This window comes from Ochotona princeps, chromosome 7, assembly GCF_030435755.1.
Source record: "Ochotona princeps isolate mOchPri1 chromosome 7, mOchPri1.hap1, whole genome shotgun sequence".
Taxonomy (NCBI): Eukaryota; Metazoa; Chordata; class Mammalia; order Lagomorpha; family Ochotonidae; genus Ochotona; species Ochotona princeps.
This window is the reverse complement of record NC_080838.1, coordinates 74,367,032-74,388,025: the sequence shown is the minus strand read 5'-3', so window position 1 is coordinate 74,388,025 and position 20,994 is coordinate 74,367,032. Positions and strand designations below refer to the sequence as shown.

The following is a 20,994-nucleotide window of genomic DNA, read 5'->3' as shown; positions in this document are numbered from 1 at the left end:
CCCAGTTTGCAAACTTTCCTGAAATAGACTCCCTTCTGTCCTCAACTCTCTTCTAGTGAATTTCTGTTGCCAATAATAACACATACTAAATTCTACTAGACATGGATTCTGGAAAGGAGTTATACTGGCTACACTTTAGGGTAATGAGGCAGGACTGAGAATCTTACAATATGTCAACAGAACAATAGCTTCTTTACAGGATTCTAAAAAACAGTCCTAAAAGTCACATGGAAAACTAAAATATTCAAAAAAAAGTCATCTTGAGCAAAAAAAAAAAAAAAAAATCAAGCTGTAATACTTGATCTCAAGGTATACTATCAAGCTATAGTAATTGAAGCAGCATGGCACTGCCATAAAAACCAGCACACAGATGCAAAGAACAGGAAGCCCAGAACTCACCACGGAGCACACAGCCAGCTAATTCTCTACAAAGGTGCCAAGAACATACAGTGCAGATACGACAACCTTGTCAAAACTGGACATTTATATTGAGAAGAAAAACTACATCATTACACCTTGCATTCTATCCAAAAACCAACTCAAAATAGATCAAAGATCTAAATTAATGACCTGAGATTATGAAATTGCTGGGAAAAATGCAGGAGTAATACTGTAAGCCACCGGTAGAGGGGATGCCTTTCTGGATAAGATCCCAGAACACAGGCAACAGCAGCAAAACAAGACAAATGGAACCATGCTGCATTCGGGCACCTCTGCGCGGTAAAGGAATCAAGTAACGGGATGAAGAGACAAGCCAACATAATGGGAGCAACTCTACGCAAGCTACTTGCCCAACGAAGAAGTAACACACAGAATACAGCAGCAAATTTAAAAAGTCATCCACAACAACAATCCAATTTAAAAAGTGGCTCAAAGCACTGGATAGTTTTCAGAGCAAACGAAAGTGGGCAACAAATATGTGGAGACATACTCAGTATCGTCAGCCATTCAGGAAACGCAAAACAGCTCCACAATGGTATTAGCGTGTTACATCTTTCAGAATGGCTGTTATCTATAAGACTGAGAACACCAAAGGCAGGTGAGGAAGTGATGTGAGGGAATGTAAATTAGTACAGCCACTGTGGCAAACAGCAGGTTGATTTCTTTAAAAACTAGAGATGAGACAACAATATGACTCAAGAACCCAACAAATGGAGATAAGCTCAAAATAAATGTACTGTGCTAAAAAAAAAAAAACAAAAACTGCTCCTTCACATTCAAGGTTATCATTCACAAAACACAAACCAGATTCAACCAAGGGCAAGTGACAATAAGGATACACACACACAACAGAATATCACTGGACTATTACAAACAGTGAAATGCCATCATTTGCAGCAAAATGAATGAGCTGAAGAACATCACGTTGAAAGAAACAAGGCAGACATAAAGACAAATGCCACATAATCTCCTTCATGTGTGAACACTTAGAAATTAATTTGAGCATAATATGTCACTGCAGGATAAGAGAAGCAGGCAGGATAAAAGTTGTTGCACTAAAATAGGGGAATTGGGGTGTGGTTCTTTAACTTGACAGACTAACGGGAGATATTAACAAGGGATGTTAACAGGGTACCTGAGATTGGCAGGGTATGTGACCTCTTTCTCTTACTACTTAGTGTTCTTTATTTTGTATATTTAATACTATTCTGAAATCAAATTCTTTAAAAACACAAACACAGAGAGTTTAAAATTATGCAAAGAAGTTACTTCAAGCCACTCATTCAGGCATCAATGGCTAGAGTATACTATATATTCCTGAAGTTCCATAAGGAGGGTGAGGCACTGAAGCTGGTTCTAAATACAGTTGGAAAATATTTTTGAAAAATTAAAAAAAAGAATAAACAAACCCAAAAACTTGCACTGTCAGTTTTTCTTGGAATTAACTTGAATTTCTTGGCAAATGATAAACATTAGAAATGTCCAAAAATAATGAAAAGAGAATTTCATCTAAGTATTACAGGCTGCATCTGAGATAAAAACAGCACACAACCTTGCGCACATCAGTCTGTGCAGATCGAGGGGCAATGATCAATCACCCAAGTGACAAGGGAGTGTCTCCAGGTGAGCCTGTTCTGAGAACGCAGCACCTCTGCAAGCAGCTCTGCATGGGCACCTGCAGTGCAGGGACCAGGAGCCCGGAGGAAAAGGGCAGCCAGCAGCAAACCACTGAAAATTTCACTCTCAGGCTCAAGGAGTTCAGATGAGTTTATCCTGAGGATCTTGGAGGGCCATTGAAGGACTTTACCCCGGGAGTAAATAAGAGCTGCTGGAGCAATCGAACTGAAGTCAAGTGCTTTTCTTCTGGTACTTCCATTTACAGTAAATATTAGACAGTACTCACCCACTAACAAAGAAAATTTGATCTTGCTAAAGGTCAGAAAGCCAGCCCACACTATTATCTTAGTACGTGTAAGCTAACACTTGCTATTATATACTACACACAAGGGCATTAAATGTTCTTTACAGAGGTATACTAAACATCTCAGCATCTCTACAAACCATATTGCATTAACATCCCCGTTTTATAGACAAAGACATAGGAATAGGTAGGTCTTCAATTGTGCATGATCACACAGCTCCCAGTGGCTGAGCTCACTGAGTTCCCCAGTCCTACATGGACTCATAGTGACAGGACTTCAGAACGACTTCTGTGTTTTAAATAGGTCAAACCTTCCTGTCTCAGTTGCTTCACCTATCATGCATACATTCCCTACTCTAGCCAATGGGATATTTAATGAATCATGCAGAATCGGTTACTGCTATGACAGTACCATATCCAAATGGTTATACAATATTTAACATAAGGGCTAGAATTTTGGCTTACTGGGTAAAACTGCTGCCTGTGGCAGTAGAACCCCATATCTGGCACCCGTTTGAGTTCCAGCTGCTCCACTTCTGATCCAGTTCCCTGTTAATGCACCTCGGACAGCAGTGGAGGGCATCTCAAGTGTTGGGTCCCTGGACCACAGAGACAGGAAAGAAATTTTTGGCTCCTAGATTCAGTCAGGCTCAGCTCTGGCTGCTTAATGCCATTTGGGAAGTGAACAAGCAATTGGAAGATATATCTCTCCTCTCTCTTATCTCTTCTCCTTTCTTCTCTCTCTCTCTCTCTCTCTCTCTCTCTCTCTCTCTCTCTGTCTCTCAGTATGTGTGTGTGTGTGTGTGTGTGTGTGTCACTCTTTCAAATACATAAAATAAATCTCTAAAAAAATGTCATTCTGTTCAACATAAAGCATACTGACTTTTGATAAGAGACAAAAGTGACTTTGAGGCATTTGGGGTGCGAACCAGCTCTTCAAAGATTTCTCTCTGTGTCTGTTTCTGTATATTTGTGTCTTGGCAAACAAAATCCAAAGACAAAGTTCGATAAGTCCATGTTAAAAATGAGTAAAGATCTCTTTTTTCAAAAAAAAAAATTACATATTTTCCAAGGACTCTTTTAGTCCCTTCTGAGAAGTAATGTTGTCTAAAAAATTAAATTTTCTGGGTGTCACAAACTAGGATAAAACTCTATTTTCCAAACACCTTCTATGCCCAGTAAAGGGCTGGCGATGAGCAGTAGACAACACTCATCGGAGAACAGGTTCCTAAAGGGTTCCGGTGTATGAACTAGGTCTGGGATCAAGTCTGTACTGAGCCTGAGAACTTCATAGTATCTACACCAAAGTAACAGGGAAAAACAGCCCAAAAGAGAAAGAGCACACACTTTGAAATGGGAAGAGGAACTGTGCTAGAAGAGATGTCCCTTGTGCTCCTGGGCTCTAGGTAACGGAAGCTCCGTCATCAGGGATAAATCAGTGTGCAAGGGTAAGAGGACCGGCAAGCACTCGGAGGTTTATGAAAGGTAAAAACTGGAGCTGAGTGAACGTGAATGGCACCGTATGATTATTTGTACGCGTTTTTACTTGCTTTCCTGTCTGTGAAATAAGCCATTACTTGGATGGTGAGGGTCAGAGTGACTGTGCGTCTCTGGAGGACAGCAGTGACCTCCAGAAGAACACCCTACAAGAACAGCGCTGCCGTCAGCCTTCCGGGGTTGGACTGCAGGCTCGTTCCTTCTCAGCTATGAAACCCTGACACGTACTGTGATCACTGCCTACCTCACTGCCTCCTGTGCACAGCAGAGTAGAGACGATGATGGCAGCTGCAATGCTGCTGCCTAGGCTTGTTTGAAGGAAAATAAGAAAGCACTTAGAACAAAATGTCAGTACCCCATGTGAGCGCGATTGCTCCTCCAGGCGACTGCACACACGAGCACACAACATGCACATGTGTTGTACAAGCTTATCCAGACACGGTGCATTTCAAACTTTCTTACGCTCAAGTATGTTTCCCTATGTAAAAGAGAAGTCCTCACAGAATATTAACTATTCTGAAAATAGAAACACTCAATTGCAATGCCAAATCATACCAATGTATGATATAAACTAGGGTATTTCAGAGTGATCAAGAAAAAATGGAATTAAGCCAAGTTTAACATGTGGCACAATGTTTAAACCCATTTATCTGAGGGGCTTCAAAAATTTAGGAAAAATGCATACTATCAAAATTCCACAGATTTCCAAATGACTGGTAGCAAAATGAAAGTATCTTTGAATTTCAGTTTTCCACAAAATTTTCAAGCTAAACACAGAAGTGTAAATTTGCAATTTCAGGTATGTTTCAGAAAGCTGCTAAGGATTTGATCCTCCACACTTCACACATGTAGTGTGTGAAAATTCAGGTCACAGTAATGGCTTCCGACTGCCTGCCTGGACCCCATGCCAATCCCTCACCCAATCTGCGTGTGTAATCATTACTCTATTTTACAATATTTTTTAAAAGAAAACCAATACCATACAAATCAAGGATTAAATATACAAAACACCTAAAGATAAATCTGGATGTGTTCATGGCTACTATAAACATCTGCTTTCTATCCATTTACCTGAGGGAGATGAGGCCCAGAGCAATGTTCACAAGCCATGCCCCTGCAACCGTGGTTTTCCCTTGACTTCCTAATCAAATGCTGCATTCAATACTACCTAATGAAGAAAACTGACAGAAAAAGAAGATGATTCAAGTGGCTGACTTGGATTTTGCGAAGTCTGGTGGAAGCTTTGCAATTCCTTCTCTGAGAGTGCCTTCCCTAGCCAGATGCCTGTTCCTCATCCCATTCAAGAAAAACGAAACGAAGTCACACCTCCAACCTCCACAGAAAACAGGAGGAGAACGGCGGGGACGACACTCCTCTGTGTGCACACTTGGCTGTATGTGTTTTACTAGGCAGCCTATGTACACCCCTGCATCTTCACAGCAGCCCTACGAACGTGCCTTAGCAGTCACCATGCTCACTACGAGGCACGGCAGGTGGACGGCTCAGGACCACACCATCACGCGCGGAGGAGAGCTGAGTTCAGTCTTCACATCTTATCTGTACTGCCACACACAAAGCATAATTTTCCTGAAGCTAATGTTAACCTGCAAGGCCCTCAAAGGGTTCACAAAATCCATATCTTTGTTAAATTTCTAAAATTAAGATATTTTCATGTTCCTTTACTTACAAGAGTTCCTCTAAACAATGTAAAATTTTTCCCAATTTTTTTTAAAGATTTATTTATTTTTATTGCAAAGTCACATTTACAGAAAAGAGGAGAAACAGAGCGGAAGATCTTTCATCCGAAGATTCACTCCCCAATTGGGCCACAGCAGCCAGGGTTGAGTTGATCCGAGGCCAGGAGCCAGGAGCATCTTCCAGGTTTCCCAAGCCTTTCTCGCCTGCTTTCCCAGGGCACAAGCAGAGAGCTGGATGGAAGCAGGGCAGCCAGGATTAGAACCGGCGCTCATATGGGATCCCGGGGCATGCAAGGCAAGGACTGTAGCCTCTAGGCTACCTAACCATGCTGGGCCCAATTTTCCGAATCTTTGTCCAACCAGCAAAGTGCTATTACATGTGTGTCACACATCCATCCCAGGTTTCTTCCACCCCTCCTCAACCTACATTTGTGCAATGCTTTGCCAATCAGCATAGACACAAATGAGCTGATTTTTTTTAAGTGCATAAAAAAATTTAGCAAAAACAAGAAATTATTTATTTTGGAATTCCAAGGCCACTTTTTTTTTTCTTCCTCATTTTTCTGTAATTCCATTGCCTAGTTCTCACCCTATGTCCCAGGGTGAAATCAAAAATTGGATCCCAAATTTACAACGTCGAGGTAACTATTTAGTCCCGTGGCTGCGAGTATTGTTGCCCCCTCCCTCCGTTCCTTCAACAGAAATCCACCAGAGTACTTCAGGTCTTAGCGGGGCTGGCTGCACCCTTTATAAGATTCAGCCCCACATCATCACCCCCACTGCCTACAGGGACTGTGCTGGGTGACAACAGAATCAGCTTGCAGTGACTCGCCAAGGCTGTCCCTGTCACCTTGCCTGCTAGTAACTCAGCCAGGGTTTAGGGAGGGACAAGCACTTGGCTCACAGAGCAAGCTCCTGCTGTGGACTGCTAGGCTGAGCCAGTGCCAGGAGGATGTACCTGCTGAGCTTGTCTTTCCCTAGAAGAGACATTAACGAGCATCCTGGACCGGGAAGGGACAGCCAAGCAACGAAGTGAGCTGTCTTGTAAGCAAGGCACACGTGGCAGATGGCGTGCTGACCTGCTGTATCTCTGATGTCTGAATTAAGTAATGATCTATTGGGTAAGAGCCCGTCCCACTTCACGAGCTTCTTAATACCCCACTGGCAATCCATGACCTCCTGGATGCGGGTGGAACCTAACGGGCTTGGGCGCTTCCGCACCTAACTCCTGCTGCCTGAAGCTGGAAGGTACAAGGGCGAGAGAGAGAACGAGAGAGCTGTGACAGAGGAACATAAATGTGAAAAAAAAAAAATTAAAGGGAAAAAAGATACTATCCATCTCCAAGTAAAAGAACAGACTGTATTTTCCTTAAATCTTCCAATACTTAGCCTGAAACATGTTTCCAAGTAGGAACATTTTCTCATAAAGCATATGCAAAATATTTCAGGCTTCAGGTTTTGGCTCTCAGAAAAAAATTAAAAGACCATGTACTGAACCAAGCTGTGGGCCCAGTTTTTGCAGGACTGCGGACAAACGGATGGCTTCAGAGGACAGACTGGACAGTCTTCCCACAGCTGAAACCCAGGAGAATCATCACAAACATATCTCAGAGACGAAGGCTACGAAGCAAAGTCGAAGGGGAAAAACCCAATTCAACAAACCAAAACGAACCAGAGGGTTATGGTGCTTCTTAGAATTCTTTTTTTCTTTAGTTTGTGTGTGTGTGTGTGTGTGTGTGTATGTAGGTGTCATTTTTTTTTTAAAATAACCTAAAAAAACAACACTCAAAAGACTTCTCTTAGCACTGGCTTTGTACAACTGCTAAGGCATCCGTTCAAAATCATATTAACACAAAATGTCAAGGTTGCCAAGATGCAAACATCACACCACGGCTGCCATTCATTGATCCACCCACCGACCCAGAGCACGTGGACCAGAGCCCACCCTCCCAGCCTGCAGGCTGCTTAGCAAATGTCCCACACCTTTTGCCAGGAACACTAGGTCTCTGTGAGATGCACTGGAAAGGAGGCGTGACCCAGATTTCAGCTGTGCTCAACAAAGTTCTGGATGCTCTGTCACAGTTTAAGAACTCATTTAACCGCCAGGACCACGAGGGGAGTTCAAACAGTTCACGGAAAACAGAATGAAACCATGTCTGGATGCAGTCCATGAGACTGTAAAATAATGCACAAGCTGATGGCAGCCTGAAGGCTGTGAGTCCTCAGAGCAAAAGAATCACTACCAAAAATTTAAAAAAAAATGTTAAAAAGAGAGCAGAACCTGCCAGGTTTCCTTTCAGTGAAACACAACGAACTGGTACGGCACAGTTAAAACACACACGGCTTTCAGATCTGCCAGTAATGTCTAAACAGTGGAAGGGACTCTGGGCTTCTTCAGATTGCTAAAGATACTTTAAAAAAGCAAAAAGTTCTGTTCGCATTAAATGGCAGTTAATAAATGTCATCATGCCAAACCTCAGAGCTTTTAGAAAGTCCAAGTGGGCACCTAGTAAATTACTATTTTATTTTATGACTTTGTAACACCTGGAATTCTCATCAGGAATGCTAGATGAAACATCTGAACTTTTAGAAAAGCAAAGAGTAAGACTACAAATTACTACTCATTTCCAAAAAGCACACACAAGTGCGACTTACGGAGTTGTTTCTTTTGGTTTTGTATTAACAGATTATATCAAGTTAGAATTTTTACAACAGTGAAAAATGACAATTGAACTTCTCCATTCTTCACGAAGTTAATTGAATTTGTTTTAAACAATTCAAGTAAATATTACATACTCCAAGAATTTTAAGTTAGATTCATACCTTTATTTTAGAAAATAAGAATAATTAACCTGCATAACTGCATTCCTTACGTGAAATCTGTCCTGTCAAAAGAAATACTGCATATTTCAAGCAAGTTTCAATATTCAGGAATTTGCAATAATTATGGCATCAGTAAGGCTTTTTTGAGAAATGCTTTTCATTACAGTAACAACTTGCATAGGGTAAAATGGGTTGTCAAAAATGAGCTGCTCTTTCAAAATTGTAATTCTTACACTACATCCATTTGGCCTTATTCAAACACTTTAAAACCATTTCATTAACTCTGAAGAAATAAAGTTCTGTCTGAAAAGCCAGAATGTTTAAAAAGAAAAAGGAAAAGTATCATGTAAGTGTTTTGAAAGCTTAAAAGCAAATACTTAAAAATAGGTCATTCCTATTTTGAAAGAAGCCTTTTCAACGGAATCGATAATTGTGCCAAGCTGTTCAGAGCGAATAACCGTCAAATCTCCCAGTTCTCCATTTGCTACCCAGCATTTCAGAACTGTCAGTGCATGGGGAACTCTCCCATTATTCATCTATGTGGACTGCATTTCATTGCAAAATCTCATTTTGTTGACTAATACATAGAGAAGTTCAAGTATTCCTTAACAAGATGAACGCTCCCAAATGTGTGCTTCTAAAGCCTAAAGCACCCCTCCGTGCACCCACCTTTAGGTCCACAACTCTGCAAGTATGTTGTGTGATTAGGCTGAAACAGATCTAATGGGGCATTTTTTTCAATGAACCATCATTCAGTGGACCGAATATTCTTTTGAGGAACATTTTACTTATCCTATTGATTATATAAATTCCAACAAAATGCCTCCGTATGTGTTGAGCCAATATAGCATATCGGAGCCATTCAGCTCCTCCTGAACTGTACTAACAGAGACAATATAAAGCTCTGTGAAAACAGCTCACGTGTTTAGCTCTCATAGTGCTGTTATAATCACGGGTCACAATTCTTGAAGAGAAAAGGTAAAAGTGGCAATCTATTTTCAATTATTAGTAAGCAAACCTTGATATTTAAATTTCATTCAGTTCTGATGCTCTATGAAAACTACTATAAAACAATTTCAAGAATGCTAAAACGTCAAAATCTTCCAGAAGTAATTAGATATTCCTGTTAATTTAAAATAATTCACTAGTCAACTGTGTCTGCTCATCTGAATGCAAAAAAACGTTGTAAAAATTGATCAATACTTATACTCTTCACACTGCAAACAGCATGTGCGATTCAAATCCTAAAAGCAGCTACATTTAGTTAATAGAATCACAAACATTGTCAGATTTTGTTGTTACCATCAAATGCAGAAAGGCTTCTTCCAAAGGAAGGAGAGATTTATTAGTCATTCAAGCAAACACACGTAAAAGCACTCTGACAAAGGCGATTTCAGACGTAGGGTCAGTCAGTCTACACAAGTGCAGTGGTCATACTGCAGAAAATAGAGAATTAGGAAACCTGGGGACATGTACCCACAGAAAACCCTACGATGTCATCCTAACATTTCATGGAAAGATCCAAAAGCCATTTGCTCTAAGTGACCACCTCCTGTAGAGTTAAGGAATGACAGAAATAACAGTAAATAATTATGCCCAAGTGTAAAATGTGCATCTGTTTCCCACACCACTGGTACTCTCATTTGGCCTCCAATAAAACGATAACAGTATGTCCAGGCGATGCCATGGCGAAAACAGCCTCAATTAGGGAGAAATCCCAGGGTGTGCATACAGGAACTGCTCACCCTCTGTATCACACAAGGAAACGGAACCACGCTATCTGAAACTCCATTCATCTCAGCCTCAGAACTGAGCATGCCAAGCTCCCAGCGCCTCACCCCATCCCACTCGGACCAATCCCTGTCCAGGACATGGCTTATTAAGTAAAAAGCCAAAACTTCAGGGTTTCTTCTGGTGCCAACAACTAGGACTCAAAAGCAGGGGAATGCCTGGCTTTTCTTGTCCAGCAATGTCCTGGTGAGGGAATGATTTCACAGCCCCCTTTCTGGGGAGTCCCTGGACTTATCTAAAAAGAAATGAGTTACAACAGGATGACAAGGCCACAAAACGAAGCCATTTAGTTTTACAAATCTATTATGTCCTCCAATCTGTTTTATGGGCCTGGTCCTATTATAATGCAAGAAAAACCGTAACACAAAGTCTTTCTCCTCTTCTCCCTGGCCAGGAAAGACATTTACAATTTTATGATTGTTGTCTCAGCACTTAAGCTTTTTCCCCTTGCCATGTGTGGGTGTTTTGGGTTTTTTTCTATTGTTTTCTCAGAACCCTCAGGTACCACTTTCTGAGGGCTGTAAAACATTCCAAGACAAGAAACTGGACTTTTCAAATGCAAACTGCTGACAACTGTTAGAAACACTTTCCTGGGACCTGGCTGACTTCAGCTTTAAGGAAGCCAGCTTGATTCATGGCGGATGGATCATTTTCAATGCAGAGCTGTTCAGCAGTAATTGGCCAAGGGTCCCTGCTGGGAAAAGCACTTGTCAAATAATACTTGTTTACAAATATATCTGTACACAGCAAAAAGTGGCAGTTACTGAATAACTTCAGGCCATCTCCACAATTCCCAGCACTGGACACGCTCCAATATTAGAGGCATTTAAATGTTCACTTGTTGAAGCACTTGTTATATGCATCCTGCCTGATCAATGAGACAAATACAAATCCCTCTGAATTAATCATAATAATGTTTCTCATGCATACTGTTGGTTCACGGTTTCTTTTGCATGGAGTCTATGCCTAATGTCCAATAACTGATAACCAGGTATTTATCATATAAATTTCTTAGAATTCTAAATGTTCCCTCTTGTTTCCAATTCAACATATTCTATTAAAAAAATAAATTGCAACATCATTTCAAGATTCGTGATAGGTGTCTTTTGTTCAGCTGTTAATGTCAGTTAAGCTTAAAATGACTATGATTGTCAATTATGTATGTAATGTTTATTTCCATCTTCATGAAAAAAACTTTCCACAAAACGAATCCTTATAGCATCCCCCTATGTAAATACATAAACTCATGACAGTTTGAAAAACCAGTATTTACTCCTACAAGACAGATGGCACATTGTATGACATTAAGCTATTAATGAATTCTGTGTACACGGAAATCTTTCTGTCCCTGCCGTTTCAAAGTTTCTCTAGAAACAAAAACTGAAAACCTCACTCCAATATTTTTAAGAAAATTCACAGTATCCTTAATAGAAGGACACTGGTACAGAGAAACAAAAAGGAATGTAAATTTAAAGACACACACTCTTATGAAGATGGGAGACTGTTGGGCTGAGATTAAAACCACAGCCACTCCTAAAACTTGATTTTTAATCCAGTGTACTCAGTGACCTGTCATCAAAGGGGCTGGGGACAGCAGGCTTGCATTCAAGTCCTGAGCCGCAAGGGGCAGGTGCTCCCCGGTCAGTGTCAGAATCCCTGCACCCCAGCTCACTGCCGCCCAAGCTTTGCTACCCGCTCCACCTGCTGGGAGGCAGTGATCCACCTGTGGAGGGCAAATTCACAGAAGCAGCCAGGCCGAGTCCCACCAGACTGGAGCTCCGCTTGCAGCTTCTGCCAGCCAGGGCTATGTACCAACCGTTCCCATCCATTCCCTCCACCGCTTCCCTGTGCTCACACCCCAGGCTACAGTTCCTGCCCAGCGCCACCCTCCCTTGGACTTCACTCCTCCCTCACTCTCCATCTCATGCCTCCTGCCCAAGACACCTGAAAGGGCCAGAAGATGGAAGAGCCACAAGGAGGATGAAGGAGGCACCAGTGACCTGCTCTGGCCACCCTCACTTGGGTGTCTCCCGCGCAGGCCTAAGAGCAGTTCAAAAGAACCCTCGCCCTGCTGTAATACTCGGGATTTCTCCTGCAAGGAATCTAACCCGCGATGCACCAGTGGTCTAGGGCTTCACAAAACACTTTGACAACTTCATTGAGAAGGGAAAATGCAAATCGCTCGGCTTAAGCCCGGGAGTTGACATTAACAGGCAGGGCCTGAGAGAGCTAGAGATGTGTACTCCTTCCCTCAGCATTTTAACCAAATTCCGGAGGTTCCAGGCAGAAAAGGCCAGTGTTAGGGAGGAGGAGTAGGGGTGGGGGGAATGGTGCGCCCGCTGGGCACTCGAGGGTCTCTGGCCGCCGCTTCATCTATTCAGTCTAGCGTCCTCTTCTGCCCAGGGAACTCCAGGAATATTTTTAAGGTTCTGAACCCCACTGCCCCAATCCGAAACCCGAACATTCCAGCCCACGAGGTAGGGTTTTCGGAACCGTTGGTGAGGGGTGCCAGGATGGGGGTTAAGGAGGCAGTTGACCTGGCAGCCCTGACCCTCCGCCCCACTCCACGCCCCAGCCACCGGTAGCGCTGACTGCGCCCCCAGAGCTGGGTGAGCTAGACCCTCAGGCTTTCGGGCGGTGAGTTTGGTTTGCGTGGCGGCACGGGTACACGGGCCGAGGCCCCAGCGTCTCTCCCGCAGCATGGGCTGCGCTGCACAGGTGTTGCGCGCGCTCGCCGGGTCCTTCTCTCCTGGAGCACCCCCAGGACAACCTCCGGGGTTCCCGAAGAACCGGCTGTGCGCTCCGGGACGCCGCGTGGATCAAGCAGGTCCCTGTTCTCCCCGGTGCGTTCCAGCAACAACTTCCCCGCAGCGACACCCCGACCCTGCGCCTGTCCTCTCGTTGCGTCCCACTTTCGCTCTTTTTTCCACACTGGACTGGAAATGTCCTGAAGCATCCTCCCCCCACACACACACACAACACCAAGTAAAGGGCAGCATCTCGGGGATCCGTCTCCGTTCGCCATCCGAGGAACCAAAGCACGTGCCAGCCAACCACCCCAGAATAGCAGCTGACGATGCCCTAAATCACGGCGCCCACAGCACCCAGCCACCTCCTACCACGTTTCCCATCACCGTCCTCAAATAACGGTTCCTTACAAGCCCCACAGCTCCCAACGTCCCTGTCGCTGCGTCTCCAACACTTCCCAATACAGGCAGCCAGAATTGTCACTTCCCCCAGGCACCCTCCGGGAGACCTAGCCGCACCCAACATCGCGGCGCGGGTCCCAGCCTCCCCTCTCCGCCTGGCTGCCGGGCCCTGTCCGTGGGTAGGTCGGTTGCCCGCGCCCCGCGCCCCGCAGCGAATGTCAAACAATACTGTAGCCTGGGACTGGCAGAGAAGCAACGCCGCGGCCCGAGGAAAGCACAAGGCGGGCAGGCATGGTAAGGTGCAGTCCTGGGCCCCGAGTCCGGTGCGCCGCGACCCACGCTCCCAGGCCCCGCCTCGCCCCTCCGCCGCGGGTCGCCGCGGTCCCCACCCCCATCGCCCTACCTTCGTTGCTGGGGCTGGCCAGGAGGGTCCGGAGCGCAGCGCACAGGAGAAGGCACGTCCAGAGCGGGGCCCTGCGAGGTGCGGAGCAGCAGCCGGCCAGGGATGTGCAAGGGCCGGGGGTGTCGCCGCCGCCCGCGGGTGGCCGCCGGCGTCTCGCGGCGCGGGGCCTTGAGCCCCGCATCTTCTCCCGGCCTCCTCCGCCGCCGCTGTCCCGCGCGCCTCAGGCACGCTGCCCGCGTCGCAGAGGGGGCGTCCGAGGCCGCCTGTGGTTCCCCTCGCGCTTCCCGGGGTCTTCCGCCTTCCGGCACGCGGCTCGCGGCGGCTGCTCCAAAGGCGGGACGCGCGGGGACGTCGAGACGGCTCAAGTTTTCGTGGGGCTCGCCGTCCCCCGCGACGGAATTCCGAAGGATCCTAGGGGTGAGCTCGTGAGGGTGTCCCGCGCCGCGTGCCTCCGCCTCTCCAGACTTTGTCAGCGTCTTGGAGTGGCACTGGGAGAGGCTGCTTGTCAGTCTTCAGAGCTGAAACGGACCCCGGCGAGGAAGATAAGTCATCCCAAGTCAAGTCGAAATGCCCACCAGCCTCCACCGAAATGGAAGGGCAGCAAGCAGGGTGGCGAGAGTTCCAGGGACAGGAGCGGGGACCCCGTAGGCGCAGGAGAACGAGAGAGAGAGAGAGAGAGGAGAGGGGCGAGCGCAGGCGACGGTCCCGAGAGTTGGCCGAGGCTGGAAGCGCGGCGAGTCGCGGCGGCGAGGCGCGGCGGCGAGGCGCGGCGGCGGGCGGGAGCGCGGAGTGTGCCCGGAGCCGCTGCGGCGCCCGTGGCGCGCGGGCAGGCGGCGAGTGCGCGGCTGCCAAGGCGAAGGGGGAACTGCACCGCCACGCCGCGCTCCTGCTGTGCCGCGGGCTCCCGGCCTCCCCGCGCCGCGCCGCCCACTCCTCCCCTCCTCGCCTCCCCTCCCCAGCTCCCCGCCCTCCGCCGCTCCCAGGCTCCGGGTGTCAGCGGCTTAGACGGAGCCCCACGCCCACGGAGCGAAGGCGTCTGCAGGCAGGCTGCCCGGGTGAGTGTTGCCTAGCTGTTTCCGGGCCAGGCGCGTCTTTCTCCCCAGATAATTGGAGCAAGGCTCCTCCTGACGACGCCTGGGAGGCCGGGGTTCCCGAGAGGCGGCGGGAAAGGCAGCCCTGGCACAGCCGGGAGCAGAGAAACCCCTCGGCAAGCACCTGGCCTGCTGCCCCTCGCGAGCTTGGAGCAGCCACAGGGGGGTGGTCGCGTCGCTGCGGATCCGTGGCCAGTTTCTTAAACACCCGCGTCTCGCCCTGCTTCTCTGAGTACTTTTCGGTGGTTGGAATGCAGTAAGGACTCCACCTTGCTTCCAGAAGTAAATCGCCTACTATCTGAAGGCAGAAGTCAGGAGCTCTTTTTGAGACATGAGGATTTGTACTATGCCAGATACTCATCCCATTCACTTACTGCCTGGACAGACAGGTTTCATATTTTAGAAACTGTATGTCATGCACATACAGGCCATTAATTCCTGTGAACTTAACTAGGGTCAAATGATTTCAGGCATTTTAGAAATTGGAGTATTATAACTGCCTGTGTTCTGTTGCACCGAGAGATTTCCAAGTGATTAAGAAAAATAGTTGAAAACATTAACGTTCAGTGCTTCAACTATTTTATACCTTCATTTCCTGTACTATTTACCCCGCATTTACTCTTTTTTTTTTTCCCCGAAGACATGTACCTGGAAGGGTTTTATATTGGCAAAGAAAGCTTCGGGAAAGATGGGATGGTAGAGGCGCGACATCTCCCTCAATTTGGGGTACAGTAACCACTTTGAAGGTGGTGCTCCGCCTCACCCAGTGCAGCCTGGTGGGCTGGCCAGCTCGGAATACCCAGGCCCCTCTGGCATGTGTCTTTCACTAGCTTTTGTTTTTTGTTTAAATGTTCACAATAAAAATGAAAGGGGAAAGCAACAGTGATACGATTTTGTGAGGAGGTGGAAGCCCAGCTTTGATTTTTTCTTTTTTCCTGAAATGTTTTGGCACCAGAAATCTGAAAACAGCTTCATTCTATTGTGATGTGCACCAAATGCATGAGACACATTCGGAGCAGAGGCAGGGGATCCGTCTCCCAGTTTGGCAAAGAGCCTCCCAGTGAAATGGAAAGTTAAAATTTATGTTGCTATTTGAGGACCATTCAAAATGGAAGCCTCCCTCCTCCCGTATATAGTTGAGTTACTTAAAAATATCGAAGCAGAATACTAAGTAAGATATCTAGAGCCTAGGAATCTGTAATACAGTCACCGGGAGGCAGAAGGTTCCTTCTGCAGGCCTCTATTTTCTCATCAATTAAGGTAGGGGTTTGCAAAAGATGATCTTAATTCCATATTCTTTGCATTTTTGTGTTACTCTCCTGCACCTCTGTCTTTGGTTTTTTTACTACAAAATACTCCAACTTCTTCAGCCCGGGATTTCAAAGGCTTTGTACTACCAAAAGCTTCTGCGGATTGTGACTTTTGTTGGACGTTAAAATTTCCAATTCCATGATCCCCTAAAGTCACGGGGGTTTTTATCTGCCAGTACAAGTTACAGAAACACTGTCACCCCCAAAATATTTAACATCTGCCCCCCTGGCTCCCCAGTGCCCTCCTCTGTGATACCCAGTGCCCAAGGACAGTCAGCTATTCAAGGTTAATGCTTTTTTTTTTCCCAGCCAAAAAAAAAAAAAAAAAAGCTTTATTTATCCTCCTCCAAATATCTGTGCCTTATAAATTATGTCAGTCTACATAACGCCACAGTTCTGTGACTGACATACTGGAGGAGTTGTGTGCATTTATATCGTATATTTATTTCTTTGCACAAAAAGAATTTAAATCAAAGCTGTCAGAGAAACCCTAGGACCCCATCCACCTTGTTAAACGAGTAAGAATCAGTAATGCAACAACCTTTTCATTTTTCCACTGTCAGTGCCAGCCCAAGTTCTCCTACTTGTTTAGCAGCATTTATTACAGACCTTTGCAACAGTCAGCTGCTGCAAAATGAAGCCCCAGTGGTAGCAGACAAGGTCAGTGTTTGGTCTAAGGAGGGTTAATCTGAGAAGGTAATGAGGGTGTCTGCTGTGCACCTCAGTGTCACAAGAGACGTTGCACTGACCGTGGATTAACCTGGGCTTGTAAACCCTCTCAGTGTACCTGCAGGACCTTGGCATGGACGGACAGGACAGATTTTTTTTTTCTCCCCTTTATACTCACCGCTTTGCATAGCAGAGGTTGTGGTTCGGTGTTGAATGGGCTGTCCTATTGGATGCATTTCCTTAATGCTTTGGCCTTAATGGGGGGAAGTACCTTAGGTGCCAAACTTCTTACAAAGGAGGGCTATTCAGAGAAAGCTTGATAAGGCAACTTGGAAGCTCACTCACTACTGGTATAAAAAACTGTGCTGCTGCAGTTAGCTTGAAAATGTTAAGAAACCTGAACATCTCTTCACTGCATTCAAAGTGAGACTACAAAGACAATCTCACAGAAGACCAGATGGTGTTTGCTAGAAGTCTGCTATGCACAAAGCTTGAGATGTTTCTAGAGCAGGAACTTTACTTAATGCTGGCCTATCAGCCACATTGCAACTGGTGCCCTGTGGCAGTAATTAAGGAGATGAGGCAAGGTGACCTGAGCAAGCTCACAGCTGGCAGGAGGTCCCGGCTCTGTTTAAGACAATTCTCCTGTATCTGAAGTGAAGACTAAGGTTGATAATCAGTGGATTACTTCAAAATTCTGCATCAGTGGGAGTAATAATACGTTTAAATTTTCTACTTTTTCATGTTCATTTAAATCCACGAGTTACTGAACAAATAGTAGAATACAGAGCAAATATGTAAGACAAAACAAGAAAGCAAGCATCATAAATAAACACAAGTTGGAGTCTCATGCACAGAATTGTGTACTTTTGCACACAATGGAAGCAGTAGATCACATCAAGGCAATAACAGGATTGAGGTCTTTGATCACATAGATCGTTGGCACACAAACAAATAGCCCCAAGTTCATGCCATTCATGGTAATAAATAGAAGCCGTCATCTTTGTAAGAGGTAAATAGGACTCCATCAAACCAGAGCATTTTACCCTAAAATGTCATATAATAGCAGTTTTTACATCATTGTTTTAAATGTTTATCATATGACTGCATGCTCTCTTTGGGAATATTTGATGAGAAAGCAAGCAAAATTGTAAAATTTTAACCCCAAATAGGTTAAATTACAAGATGCTCTAGGGAAGCTGTCATATGCCCTAATGAATCCAGTTCTTCAGGTAAATGATTTCTTAAAGAGGATTCATGTTTGATGAGGTAGCTTTGATAATTATTTTTATTCCAAAGGTAAATGTTGATGAAAATTTAGCCACAGAATTTTGGACACAAAACAAAATGTTGTAATTTTTGTCCAGTAAAATTTTGTTTCATGAAATACAAGAATCCCTTCTCTCATGTAATGACCCATATTTCTACCTGTCAATATAAGATTAAATTTTAAACTCAAATGTATGCAGAATTCCCTTAGGTATTATTTAATTTTAAAATAATTATTAGCATTTTGATAAATTAATGAGAGTTTGAGATTATACATTATTTTATTTCAAATATATTGAGTTTTTATTCATTGGACCTCCCTACACGTGCTCCTATAAAAATCACTAGTATTTTTCTGTTTTATATGAACACTGAGGACAGACTGAGACCTTCACAGTGCTCATGATTATTAATAGGAAGTTTTGTGGCAAAGAAGGAGGAACAAGATGTTCAAATAAATTATAGTGAGCCAAAGAACCGCAGTCGTTGCCGGCGTTGGTTCATGCCTTAGCCATTGCTTTAACAATTCCATGTGACAGACATCGCAGTAAGCATGCGTTGAGAATGCTGTCGCTTGGGATGAGCCAGCTTGATTTGCCAGAAAGTTCTGTGGTCATGATGTGCCCCAGCCTCTTGGACAGCAATCACTGCATGTGAAAGTGTGGTCGCTGAAGTGGTCAGAACTTTCAGGACTGAAGAGGTAGGAAGAGTGTACACAGAGTCCCACGACTGAAGTGACGCAACTGTGAGAATGCAGTCCCTGCCGCTTCTAGCCTGTCTTCAGGACTCCAGAAGCACTTGCCAAGAGGTTAAAAAAAAAAGCTAGGCTGTGCTATTTCACACATTCAGAGACTTGTTGATTCAACTCAGTGTCTTTGCTGACTTGAAATTTCTACCTATCCCATTCCTACAAGATGTTTCATATTATAACTAGCTCTAGTTTACAGAGAGGCGGGGAGCAAACAGATTTTCTCAAGGATGAGGTAAAGTATTCATATGGGCTTTTGACAGCTATTGATTATGAAACAAAATTAAAAATAAATGAAAGCTGTTATAATTCACATATTCTTATATTTTGTTGGGGAGACGCTAAGCTGGAATAATTTTGCGGAGTGATTTCACAGTGTCTTCTGCTGCTGCTCAAATATGGGTAATTTCAGATCCAGAAACTGTACTATGTACATAAAATATATGTAAAGAATAATCTAAGCAAAGGAAAATGGGCTAAATTATTAAACAATGATATTTTAATAGACAGGAATATTAATATTCAATTGGAAAAGGTAAATATTTTAGTCTACAAAATAGAGTATTATGATTTCATTTCAATGCCTGAGAGAGTATGTATGTACATAAAAACCACTCTGAAATACTGAAAGGCATAAAAAGAAAACACGTTTTAAGTTTTGAAAGTCCTATTCCACTAATATATTATTTGCATATGTCTGCTGAATAATTTGCATTTATTTTATTACTTTTGTACATTTTCTGTAATAAGCATTCATTGTATATACTTGAATAACAATACAAAAGTGGAAGTAAAAATTTCTCCTGGAAATGCTATGTACCCTCTAAACACACACACACACACACACACACACACACACACACACACGATAGAAAAGGAAAAACAAAAGAAGGAAGAATGACGGAAAATAGCAGATGAGAGCAAGGAAATTTATATTACTGTAGATTAATAAAATGAAATTTAATTCAATGAACCTTTGCTCTTTCGAGAAGTAGTAAGGCCCTTTTGTGACTCGCTCGTTGTCTCTCACACAGGAGCAGTTCCAAGCACTCAGAACACTCTGCCTAGCACGATATCTCTGATGCACCTCAGGTTTCAGGACATTTACCCCTCGATTCTCCAGGTCCCTCAATTTGTTGTAATTCTAGTCCTGTTTTCCTGCAGCTTACCTCACAATTAATCACATCCATCTCCCTTTGTTAGTAACATGTAGGTCTCATAAACATACCATTTTGTTGGAATTTTTTAAATTAGTATTATCATGATTTTATGATAGGGTTCCACAGGCTCCTGGGATTTCCCTCATTCCTTCCCCAATCGCCCCCACCCACCTAGTTCCCCTATATCATTAATAAAGTATAGTTCTTCATACACAGTCGCATGTTCACTATTGTGGGCATGGACAATGGCAGAGAGTCCAGCATCCTATTGTCAAGATATAGTAAACAGTTTCATTGGGAGTCCATCTTTGTCTGGAAGCAGAAATGCATACCACACTGCATCCTCACATCTGGATATGATAGTCTGCATTTCACAGTTACTGTACATCCCCTTAAATTAAAAGCCACAATACAAAATCAACAATAGGAAGACAAATACAAATTTACAATGCCATGAAGTTAAATGACAAGTTACTAGATATGATAGTCTCCATGACACAGCTATTATACATCCCCTTAAATGAAAAGACACAAAACAAAATCAACAACAGGAAGAAAAAAGAAATTAACACCATGAAGTTAAATAACGTGCTGCTGATTGACTAATGTGTCGCTGAAGAAATGAAAATTAGAAACCTTCTTGAAGAAAATGATGCTACTGCATGATCTAGGAGTCATTGAAGAATTTAATCAGAAGAAAGTGCTTTGAAGAGATGAAACTAACAACAACAACAAAAAATCAAAGTCCATGAGATACAGTTTCTGCTGCTTTTTGTTAGTGAAATGTGTCTCCTGTAGGCAATGGATGGGTTTTGTTTTTTAATCTGGTCTACTGATATGTGATGTTTGATTGAGCTTAAACCTTTTAGATTCAGGGTTAATATGAATGGGTGGTACTTTGGTCCTGTCATTTTAGGAATGGGTTGTTCATTAATTTAGTCTTCTGTTGTCATTTTACTGGGATGTTCTTCACATTTACCTTTGGTTTTCTTGGGTGCTATTTCTTTTCTTTGTCAAGAGAATAT

General features: G+C 44.0%; 1 protein-coding gene across 3 annotated transcripts in view; it reads right to left on the bottom strand.

The window, feature by feature from the left end:
* The window catches only part of EPHA5 (EPH receptor A5), a 336,440-nt gene extending 322,303 nt beyond the window's left edge, over positions 1–14,137 (bottom strand). For all 3 annotated transcript variants that reach the window (XM_004590860.4, XM_004590861.4, XM_058667260.1), the window contains exon 1: positions 13,723–14,137. In XM_004590860.4, the coding sequence (XP_004590917.2) occupies positions 13,723–13,903 (181 nt within the window). In that variant the 5' untranslated portion in view covers positions 13,904–14,137. The remainder of the gene's footprint in view (positions 1–13,722) is intronic.
* Between the last annotated feature and the right edge of the window lie 6,857 nt (positions 14,138–20,994).